The sequence below is a fragment of the Lepisma saccharinum genome, chromosome 12, assembly GCF_977018435.1.
Source record: "Lepisma saccharinum chromosome 12, izLepSacc3.1, whole genome shotgun sequence".
In the NCBI taxonomy this organism is placed as follows: domain Eukaryota; kingdom Metazoa; phylum Arthropoda; class Insecta; order Zygentoma; family Lepismatidae; genus Lepisma; species Lepisma saccharinum.
In genome coordinates this window covers 63,452,356-63,464,422 of record NC_139240.1, presented here as the reverse complement: position 1 = coordinate 63,464,422, position 12,067 = coordinate 63,452,356, and the positions used below count along the sequence as shown (strand labels likewise).

Here is a 12,067-nt window from a genome sequence, read left to right as displayed (position 1 = left end):
GCAATGGTACAACAATCCCAAGTAACCACCACCATTGGGCCAACATCAGTTTTTACGTGGAAAAGGTTGGCTTTACGTTGGTTGTTAAATTGACGTTGGTCTTACATTGGGCCAACGGTGGTTGCCAACATTTGCCCAACCATGGAAAAGTTAGTCAAAATAAGTTTTAAAAACAATTTTTTTATCCTAAGACATCTTTCCGGAGTATGCTGAAAATTCTAGAGTGTAAAATAAGTTACATGTAACAGTGTTTCTTTACGAATATTTCAATCACAGCATGGAATGGGATACCAGGACACGGTTTGAAGAAATGGAAACGAGGGCTATTGTGTATAATGTCCTGCTTTTCTTTTCTGGGAAATTAGGTCACCCTACCTTTATTTTGCCAAACACCAACAATATTTCATGTGACACTAGTTACATAGCACTTTCAACAGGAGGAGGGGCTATAATCTACTAGTCTACAAGAGGAAGTCGAGACTTAAAGGTGCCAACAATTCATTGTTTTAGAATAAGTAAAGATGGATGCCCCCAAACTGCCCTAAACATACTTGAAACAATAGAAAGAAAGTTGATATTTTGAAGGAAACTAAATTGGCTACAGGCTGAAAATGCTAAGTGAAACAGTTCCAACAGTGCAAGAAAATGTTTACACTTTATTACTAGGGGGTGATTCTTTTTTGCCGCTGAGTATATTTATACATACATTCACATTGCTTTCATAATAAATAACTAAACCATTTCATTGCACATTTATAACATTATTTTTGACTTGCTGAAATATTTTGTAAGAATATTGATCACCGAGGATGAAGGAGAAGTCAGTAAACAAGTTAGTGTCAGTGGGGTTAGATATCCATTCAGGCCCGTAGCCAGGCAGGGGCCAGGGGGGGCTACCGTCAGCCCCCCTGGCACTGAGGTCAGTCCCCTTGACATTAGGTAAAACTATTTTGTGTAATTTGTTTGTAGTGAAAAGTGAAAATGTAGACAGCAGATATTATTTTGCTCACAATTTTGGTGAAAGATAAATTCAGGGTGCATGAACAGCAGCTATTTCATTCGTTCATCGTATTTATAAGAAGTCTTAATTAGCGGCAAGTATTTAGGAGATTTTTCTTCTTTAGAATACCGAAAGTTTCCTCACAGGGAGCTTCTTTATCTGTACCTTCCTTGCCCCTGTTGCGACCTCCCATTTAGACAGAAATCTATGACTTTGATGTCATTATGCAAATTCCCTCCGCATCTGCGTCATAGGTTAACAGCTCCCAGGTTTTGGGAACGATGGGGAGTTTTATTGTTTCGACCGGGGAGTGGAATGTACGGTAGACACTATGATGGAATGGAATATTGTCCATCTTTTCCTGTGTAATATAAATATCTGTATCATCAAACGTAGTATGGAGTGTGTAGTAAGGGATGATTTCAGTAGCAGCCAATTAACACTTCCAGTGCTATTTTAAAAGATACAGAAAAATGTACTATTTGTGTGACATTTCTAAACTTTATGTAACTTAATGAACTCCCTCCCCCCACACATAAAACTTACCTTCATTTAACACTGTTAAACTTTTGACAAATGGACTTGATTTACAAAGCACCCCCCCCCCCCCCGATAACCCGTGAGCCCCTCCTGGAGATCAATTCTGGCTACAAGCCTGTATCCATTCTTGTACAAGTCCTATAATAATTGTTCTCTGCATGTTTCATGAAGTTTGCACTGAAATGTGGTTTGGAGTTGCAATATATTCACTACACAAAGCAACAATTTCATTGAGAAAAACATTTTATCCAAACACAGTGTGTCTTCACTTCTGTCACTGATAACGCCTAACTTTCTTTCAGGTGACTTTGTAAAGCACCCTGAAGATGGCGTTGCTATTCGCATCCGTCATGTGGGATATTGGCTTCGTGCTGATATCCCTTGTGGTAGGCGGCATTGTGTACATGAACTGGAACAACAACTACTGGAAGAAAAGAGGAGTGTTCCACATCAAATCTTACCTCATCAAGGAATTTCTAACCGGAAGTAGCTTCCTCGCAGGCAAGCCATTTCACTTGGATCAGAAGCAACAATACTTCAACATGGCTGGATATAAATTTGCCGGGTACTTCGAGGGAAGGAGGCCATGCATCATGCTCCGGGACCCAGACTTGATCCGTTCGGTTCTTGTCAAGGATTTTGACCACTTCGTCAACAGGCGGAAAATAGAATTCATTCGTCAAGAGTATTTCTCAAAAATGCTCTCCAATATGAGAGGGCAAGAATGGAAGAACACTCGCTCTGTCGTGTCTCCTGCATTTACCGGTGGGAAGATGAAGATGATGATAGAAGTGATCAAACGGTGCGGAGAAGAACTTGAGCAGGTGCTCGGTAAATATGCTGATCGTGGTGAAGATGTGGATATAAGAGATATTTTTAGCAGGTAAGTGGAAATGTGGGAAGATGACTTACATCATTCATTTAGCGGTCAGTCCCGTAATGCTGTCTGCTTTATAATCTTTCACTGTAATTGATGTCCTTTATTTTGGGAAACTTGTATCAAAAGCAGTTTGTGACTAAGAAGCACGTTTTTGCCAATTTTATTTTTTTCCCTTGCATTAAACATAGGCTTTAATGTTTTGAATTCATTTCATGTTGTTTGGAGCCTGATAACGTATTTTTAGTGCCCATCTTCGTCTCGTTTCACATGTTTTGACTACTTGGTCGTGACATATCACACCATGAGCTTTTGAATAAGATATATGTTGGGATTATGAACACCTAAGAGAATTCTCCATATTTCTAGGTTCACCATGGATGCTGTGGCTTCGACAGCATTCGGTATCAGAGGAGGGACTCTCAAGAATCCAAATTCAGAGTTCAGGAAAATGGCTTACCTGTTGCAAAATCCAAGCAGGTGGCGATTTTTCCTCCTGATACTCATCTTTTCAGTGATGCCGTTTCTGCTCAAGTGGATTAAAGTCGACTTCATTGAAGCTAAGGCCATGGCCTTCTTTGTTGATGCCGTGAAATCAGCCACCATGTTCCGTGAAAAGAACAATCTCAAAAGGAACGACTTCCTTCAGCTAATGATAGAGGCCAGGAGAGGTCAAATGGAGAAGGAATCCAATGAAAATGATATTTTCGACAAGGATGCCGAACTGAAGTCTCCAATTACACAGGATTCAATGGAAAGTATGTATGGGAAACTTCTATCACTTTTAATATTTGCAACTCTTAATTTATGATAGTCTACCAATTGTAGAAGGTGAAATTGTTGGGCTGCTTGTCATTTGCATTAAGAGTTTATTTTCAAGGGGTCCAATTGATCGATTATTTTGTACAAATTATATGAGGTCTTCTCGATGGTATATTGGCAATGTCGTTTAATTGTAATCATAGGGTCTCTGGTTAGACACCTGCTGAAGGCACATAGTGATTTGTACCACAAAACTGTATGTCCAGCTCAAGGGGTCCCAAGTTCAATACCCGGTGCAGCCACATAGTGGTTCGGATTCCACTAAACTGTAGGTCCAGTCCCGATTAGCTTATCTGTGCATGAAGTGGGCTTAAAACTCAAACTTAAAATTATAGATATGCACAAAATCATAAATTCCAAGGACCAATGGGTATTTCCCAGAAGGGTCCAGACACCCATCCCCCTTTGTTATTCACACCTATGCTACCCACATTCAGACACATACTAACAGAATAATAGATATGAAAGAAGATCCACTATTTGTTCTTTATGAGATAAGTGGACAATTATTATTAACAGGGGTGTAAGGGGTGCTCCTTCCACGTAGTGCACCCAATAGTCAATCTCACTTCCACATAGTACACCCTGGACTGCAGACTAACGAGGCTCTGCCGACTGACCCCATGGCCAGTATAATTTTGTTTGTGTTGTCCTGTGTTTTGTCCTTATTTGTGCTGAGTGCTCCTTTACAGCCTCAGCTTTTAACGAAAGTCAGAATATTTTATGATTTTAGTTATGCAATGTTAGAGTTGTTCTGTGTAACGATAAGGGGCTGGGGCCAGTATAATGTGACAGGTGCAAAATAGCCTTAGTGCTGATGCACCCAAAATTTTAAATTCAAATTCAATTATTATTAACAATAATGTAATATAAAAACGAATTCATCATTAATTTATTTAACCCTTCTCCGGGCAAGCTATTTTTGTAACGTGGCCGGGCAAGCAGTGCCTGTTGGACACTGCATTGTTTAAGTGAATTTTGCCCTTCTAATGCAAGATTTTTATGTTTCATCGCTGTGGAAACAAGCAACTGACATGATATTTAACCTAATCATCATTGTTATGTTCATAATTCTTGTATTCATCATCGTAATTGCATGTTGTATTTTTTGCAGCATAGTATATGAAACATGTTAGGCTGGAAGGTCGTGTGAGGAAATAGTTTTATTTGCTCATATATTTTTCATTTTTTTCTATTTTAGCGTTAATAATATTTTTATGTGATGTCTTATTAAATACTTTATTTTTTATTAAAAATTTATTAATACATATTCAAGTAGACTTCTTTACATATCAATTGTTCACTGCATCTGGCAGACACAGCTTGCCCGTTCACGTGAGTGAAATGGAAAATATTTTTTAAACCTGACCTTTATCAAACAAAGTCAAATATTGTGAAATGAGAAAAAAAAAATAGAAACAAAGTCAAAAAATATCATGTTTGCAGGAAGTATCGTTTGGAGTATGTGACAAAAAATATAAGCCCGGTTAAGGGTTAAATAATTATGTTTTCTGAGCATTCACTTTTCCACCATTGACTTTATTTAATTTTGATTTTAACTCTTAGTTTATAATACGTGTATGTCATTTTGATATACTGTAATAAATGGAGCAATTTTTTATGCAATCATTATTTAAAATAATTTATTACTCTTTATGCATGAACTCCCAATAGCATGTCATTGAAACACATCTTGGAAGATATTATTGATAATTATCTGGTGGATAAGTTTCACAATTGCATATGAAAGTTTGCTTATACGATATAGTTTACATTTGAAAACCTAATAGAAAAATTTGTGGCATAGGCTATGAGGGGCACTTCAGCAGGTGGCCATTTATTTCAATATCATTGGAATGGGCAATGCTACTGAAAAAAACAAGGCAAAAGAGAATATGAATTTCTCCCTATGTTGGAAGTTTTTCAAGTGATTTTTAAACCAGATACAATCTGTGAAAAATGTGATGAATAAGTATTTACATGATCCCATATATTTCTTATGGGGAGGCAACTTCAACTTCAAATTACATCTAACCCAATGGATATTTCGACTTTTCCAACAGAAAATTATATTTTGACCATGTCGTTTTCCCGTTCATATGTTTTCCTACACCATCCGAAGTTCGAAAACCCGGAGAGAAAAAATAGAATAATGCTGCATTTCTCCTTGCCTCCTACGGCAATGTTGGCAGTGTTACCAAACCTGATATGCATAAAGGAGCTAAATTTCACCTTAAATGGAGCTAAAAGTTGACTTTCAAGGAGCTACATTTACAAAAGCTGGATAAAGTTTCTTCTAGGGTAATTTTAGGTGTCAAAGGGGTGGAAGGCACTGCTATTACTGTAAATTGATGACAATTTATTGTTAGTTTTCACCGTTCATCTCAATAATCCACCAACGGCCTCATGAAATCGAAAATAAAGGATTCCCAGATAACAATATTATGTTACTGGAAAAATGTTGGTCTATGTGGGCCAGCTCCAGTGATGGCACATAGTGGGACAGGGAGGGCGGGAACCCCAGTTCGCAGCCAAACAAGTGCACAAAAGAGCCAGATCTGGCTCCAAAAGAGCTAAGTTGACAACAGTGCTCCCCAGCCACCGCTTTGTGAAAGCCCTCCCTCAACCCCTTAAGTGTGACTGTTAGTTATACTGTATTATTATGAGGTGATAAAATGATATAAGGAAAATATACTTTTGTTGCCAGCTTTACTTGGGTTTCATTTTCATTAGAGGGGAGACCTAGGAAAGTTAAAACATTACCAACTTCTAAATCAGTCATTTTAATGTAGTATTTGCCTGTGAAGTTTTTTCAAAAAATCGTACACCTGATGACTTTACAATTGATCATGTAAACCTTCTATTTTTTTGCCAGTATGTAACGATATCAATAGCCCCGTCTAGTTGGCTACACTTTTTTGACACTCGGTGCAGTGCAGGTGCATCCAGTGTCAGAGTGGTGCAAGGAAATTATGTTCAACCAACTAGATGGAAAGCGGTGTTCAAGTTCAGAGCATTCAAAAATGCCTGTCTGCTGCTTTAAACGGTAATTTGATTAGTTAGCACGCACCACGTGACCATACACCAAACATACACCGGTCCGAAAGGTAGTGCAGACGGTGCAGGGACCAAATACACTACTTGACTCAAAATCAACGAACTAGACGACTCGGTGTTGCACCGTGCAACCAACTAGACGCTTCAGTGCAAAGAGAATCAAATTGAGTCAAAAAGTGCAGCCAACTAGACGGGGCTTATGTCACTAGAAAATTGTAAGCTTACACTTCCTGCAGCCAAATACTGAATCCAGTTTTAAACTCATGAAGGCAATATAAGAATGCATTTTTTTTCTCTTTCATTTGAATTCGTATCATGCCCAGGCGTGACTCGAACCCAGGACCCTGAGCGTTATAAATTAATATGGTAATCACTTTATAAAAGGGGTTATGGAAGAAGCTGGAAAGAGCTTCCTTCAAACACATAACATCAGCAACCTTCAGCGAATCTTGAAAATCCGCAGATGCGAATCCTACAGAACTCTCAGGGGAAATAAGCAAACACAGCTAGAAACACTGTTATCGAGAGATGCGCTCGAGGCAACGGATTTAGCGATCAAAAGTTCAAATTCCAAATAAATAGTCCGCGTGAGAAAATCTCGTTCTAGTTTCCTTTAGATTTTCATAGAATACAGTAATTGCTAGTGAGCTCCAGAGTCGCGCTGAGTTGCTATCTATGTTACCTTGAATTAAGTCTTAGTAACTGAGCTCCTAAATAATAGAAGTGAAAAGGAAAGGAGAGAATTACGAGCGAAAGTGATTGTTTAGAAATTGGGATTACAGGGCGTTCAATAAGTTTTGCACAGATGGTTATAATATTTTTATTAGTTGCAATATGATGATGAAATTTTAGGTGAACATACTTTGATCCTTTGGCTAGAAGACCCTGTCACTCAATGTAGCCTCCATCTTCTGTGACCCATCTCGTCCAACGTTCTTTTCATGCATTGAATGCACTTTGGTATAATTCAGGTGGCTGACTTTTACACCATTGTTTCACACAAGAAATGAGGTCCTTGTCACTGTCAAATGTTTTTCCCCGTGGGTGGGCCTTCAGACGACCAAACAGGAAGAAATCCGAAGGACCCAAATCCGGACTATAGGGAGACTGAGGGACGACTTACCATCCCATTTTCATGATTTTTTGATGTCATCATGGCTGTGTGAGGCTTGGCATTGTCATGATGGAGTTTGATGACCTGACCTTGCAGCTCCGGTCACTTGGTCTGGAGAGCACATCATAACTCCATCATGACAATGCCAAGCCTCACACAGCCATGACGACACAGCAAAAAATCATGAAAATGGGATGGGAAGTCGTCCCTCAGTCTCCCTATAGTCCGGACTTGGGTCCTTCGGATTTCTTCCTGTTTGGTCGTCTGAAGGCCCACCTGCGGGGAAAAACATTCGACAGTGACAAGGACCTCATTTCTTGTGTGAAACAATGGTGTAAAAGTCAGCCACCTGAATTTTACCAAAGTGCATTCAAGGCATGGAAAGAACGTTGGACGAGATGTGTCACAGCAGATGGAGGCTACATTGAGTGACATGGTCTTCTAGACAAAGGATCAAAGTATGTTCACCTAAAATTTCATCATCATATTGCAACTAATAAAAATATTATAAGCATCTGTGCAAAAGTTATTGAACGCCCTTTGTACATTAGAGCAGTTTTGGGAGAAACCAAGTTATGCTCCCTAGTTGGGACCACGTCGAAGCAAGGACGAGAACTTCCAACAGCACTACAGGTAAACGAACATTTCTGTCTTTCCTCACCCCGCCTGAAGTGTTTTAAATAAATGTGCATGTGTTCTTATTTCACGGGGCTAACCCTCTAGCTGTTTGTGTGTTGATGTTGCTCTTCAGAGCGGTACCCCCTTTCTCTTACAAAGCACCTCTCGCTGCCTATAAACGTCTAATTTGATCCCCTAAAGCTCGTTAGAGAGACTTTAGACAAATTTAAGATTCAGATTTGAACATTCTTGTCTCTTTCAGTCTTATCTGACGATGCCATGCTGGTAGGACAGTGCTTGATTTTCTTATTGGCTGGGTTTGACCCCGTAGCGATTGTGCTATCATACTCAGTGTACGAACTTGCACTTCACCCAGAAATTCAGGAACGTCTGAGGGATGAAATCCAAACCATTTGTGACAAGCATGGTGGAAAGTGTACTTACGAAGCAGTGCAGGAAATGCGTTATTTGGATATGGTCATCCATGGTATGTATGTTTCATGTATTCAGATTTTTGTGCTATAATGAGTTAACCTGTGAGCAGTGTGGCATTTAAGAAATTTCGAGTTGAGGGGGGGGGGGGATCCTAGTCTGCCTAGAGACAGCATGAGATAATGCTTAATTGCTTTTACACACACACACGTGCATATGCATGTATATACATAATATGCAGCATGTCCGGCACCAACACTACCAATAAGAAAGTTTTTTAACTAAGCAACAAACAGGTTTATTGACATGTGTTTTTCTTTAAAAAAAAAAGACAGAGAAACTCACCCTGTATATGTGTGTGTATGTTCCTTTGTGGCTGGTAGAGGAGAGGGGTTGCAGGGGGGTATCACAACAATTTTAAATGTTAAATGGGGTCACCCCACACTTCATTTTGTCACTCAAATTTTTTAAAAAAAAGCATCGAACAAAACATATTTTTAATAATTGCCGATTTAATTTTTTATCTTGACAGAAAGAAATGGCCAAGTCCACTTTATGATCGGAACAGCTAATCAGGACTGTGCTTACAGTTTCTAAAGTGAGATTTTGACACACACCCCTGGAAATCTAGTCTGGGAAGTAACTTTCGGGCATCTGAATCGAACTTGGGCATAACTTTTCGTTATGGAGGAGGACAGAATCAAAACGTTTTCTACTCCATAAAAATAGCACCCAAGACTACTTTGCTAAATTACTGTTACATTTGTGAAATCATAAAAATTACTCATTATTTGCATAAATATTATCCAAAAAAACGGCTAATTGTTTCTGATTTGTGAGTCACTGTTGTCATATTACCTATGCAGATATGTGTGTAGTTTATAATAGTGTTTTTTTTTCTTATCTTCTTCTCTTAACTTAAAATACTGTACCATGCGACGAACCATTGTTTGAATCCACTTCTGCACAATTGCACCAGGTAAGGAAAGTTAAGACCAAACAAGTGATACCACTACATCATCAGTTACTAGGTGTTGAGATCATAATTGCCATTTTGGGGGTTTTATATTCATTTTTAAAAGTATTATTATTGTTTCTGTCTTTTAGTTTTACCACTAGTTTATCAGTAATAACTTATGACCAGCGTTAAAAATTGAAGACCCATTTACGATTCTCTCCTCTGGTCCTACAGGTCTAGGACCTCCCGGATGGCATCGTGCACACCTAAATAAAGAACATAATAACAATAAAAAAATGGGGGGACCGGTAAATTCAGAGCAAATGATGTCCTGATACCCTCGAATATATATACAGATCATGGGTATCAGGAGGGAAGTCGAACGGGTCGATGGAACCCCCCCTGGAAATTGACATTGTTCATTTAAAGATGCAAGAAAGCCGATACACTAATTGTTAAGAACAGAAATAAAGTTCATTTAGTTAGTATTCGAACAGAATAATCAAAGTAAAAATGCATTGGATCGAAAACATTGAGTGAAAAATACAAGAAAAAGGTTATACTCTACCATTTCATCCAAACAACAAATGGTTCCGCAGTTTTCAAAATTCTAGTAATTACAGTTATAGGTGAGAGGCCACACAACACACTTTATAAAATAAAAAAAAAAAACTAACATTTAAAGCCTTTTCTTGAACGAGACGTGCAAAGGTTAATTTCAAAATGCATTCAGATATTAACTGCATAAGATGCAAAAGAAATAATGGAAAATAGTTGTGCTGGTATTCACTTGTTTGGTGTCTCCCCATTTACATAATAATAATTGTTATTATTATTGATATTTCGAATAAAATGTATTTCTGTTAGTTTGTAATATATTGTATAATAACATTTATAACCGTGATACAGATGGAGGAGGGCTGCTTCCGGGGGTTCCCCTCCTTTTATTTTCCAATTTAAAGGTGGTGGGAGATCACATTACTTGGCTGGTAGTGTCGAGTTGATACTTATTTATCTAAGGAATTTGCTGTCTCTCAGTGTTCTTTGCATTTCTTGCCATTGACAGAAACACTAAGGAAGTACCCGGCTGCTCCTAGAGGTGAGAGGGAGTGCACAAAAGATTGGAAAATCCCAGACAGTGACGTCACAATAGAAAAGGGAACGCTGGTGTCTTTCCCCATCATGGGCTTCCACCACGACCCCAAGTATTATCCTAATCCTGAGAAATTTGATCCTGATCGATTTCTTCCGGAGGTCAAAGCAACAAGATCACCATATGTGTATCTGCCGTTTGGAAGTGGCCCCAGAAACTGTGTTGGTAAGTAACGTTTGCAATATTAAAAGATTTTAAATAATTGAAGACAGATTAGGAGATGTGGTAGGTCTCTGTCATGCCATGTATCATCAGTGTACTTTATAAGTAGGGACACAAATTTATGGTAAATAAAAACTGAGGAGAGCGGTAAATAAAATGTAAGATCAGCAGTATATACCAGCGCTGAAAAAAAAAAATTGGCACACACTCTTTCATTATGAGAGAAAACAACATACAAAAGAGCTATAAATTGATAAACTACTTCATTTTTATATACTGTACACATACACAAGTACTTATCTGTCCAACCAAAAAGAAAACATCAACATAAAATCACTTCATTTCTAATTTGCATATCTCAAGTGATTTATTCATTGTATGTATTTAAAGGATATCCTTGCTGTCCAACAAATAAAATAATCACTACTGCACATACACAAACACATGTTGAAAATCACATGATGATAAAAAAAATTCATTCATGACTGAACACAAATGACACCATTGTTTCCCTTGATGTGCGGGAACAGACTAATCTTATCGCTGCTACAGCTAGCAAGTTCAATGAAACTGGAAGTTGAGTAGACATTCGGGGGAAGAAAGGAATGCAGCTTGACAGGGGCGAAGTTTTCGAACTGAGATTATGTGCATGGGAAATCCCAATTTGCACCGTCTTTCTGATGTGAAGATAAAACGTTCTTCAGCTGCAAGTGGTAGGAAACTTTAGGCAAACGTTTCGTTACAAATCGACAGTTTGCGCGCACAACCTCGATTGCCGGTTTTTGTGTGTTTTCTACTTAATTTGATGATATTTCACGATTATTTCACGAAAAAGCGTTCATTTCGTGGAAAAGCACACATTTCACATTACTTCGTGAATGAAACTCATGCGTATTTCATCATTGGGGTGTAGTTACGTGCAGAATGTTCAAAATTGCATCTTTTTCTCACATTTCGCGATTTCGCGCATCGCGAAAATTCAATGTCCCTATTTATAAGCCATAAAAAAAAAACAGCAACAGGGTGTCTAAAATTTCATAAAAACAAATTTCCCTGACTTTCCAGGTTTTCAGACTGAGAACAAAAATTTTCCAGATCAAGCCATTTGGACAATTAATGTATTTAGTACTGTGTGTTTGAAGGTTGCTATATTGTAGCTAAACATCACACTTAGGATCACACTTAATCAAATTTTTAGAATATTCACTTCACATATAAAACTAATAATGAGAAGGATTGAATTGATTGGATTGATTTGGTGTTTTAAGCCCACTTTATGCACAGTAAGGCTAATCGGGACTGGACCTACAGTTTAAAGTGGAATCTGAACCACT

The 12,067-nt window shown here is 38.3% G+C and overlaps 1 protein-coding gene across 1 annotated transcript in view; it reads left to right on the top strand.

Annotated features, from left to right (window-relative positions):
* The window catches only part of LOC145996360 (uncharacterized), a 56,967-nt gene that overhangs the window by 41,580 nt on the left and 3,320 nt on the right, over window positions 1-12,067 (top strand). The window contains exons 8-11 of the mRNA XM_083132791.1: window positions 1,857-2,423; window positions 2,787-3,175; window positions 8,291-8,515; window positions 10,485-10,736. Coding sequence (XP_082988917.1) covers window positions 1,857-2,423; window positions 2,787-3,175; window positions 8,291-8,515; window positions 10,485-10,736 — 1,433 coding nt within the window. The remainder of the gene's footprint in view (window positions 1-1,856; window positions 2,424-2,786; window positions 3,176-8,290; window positions 8,516-10,484; window positions 10,737-12,067) is intronic.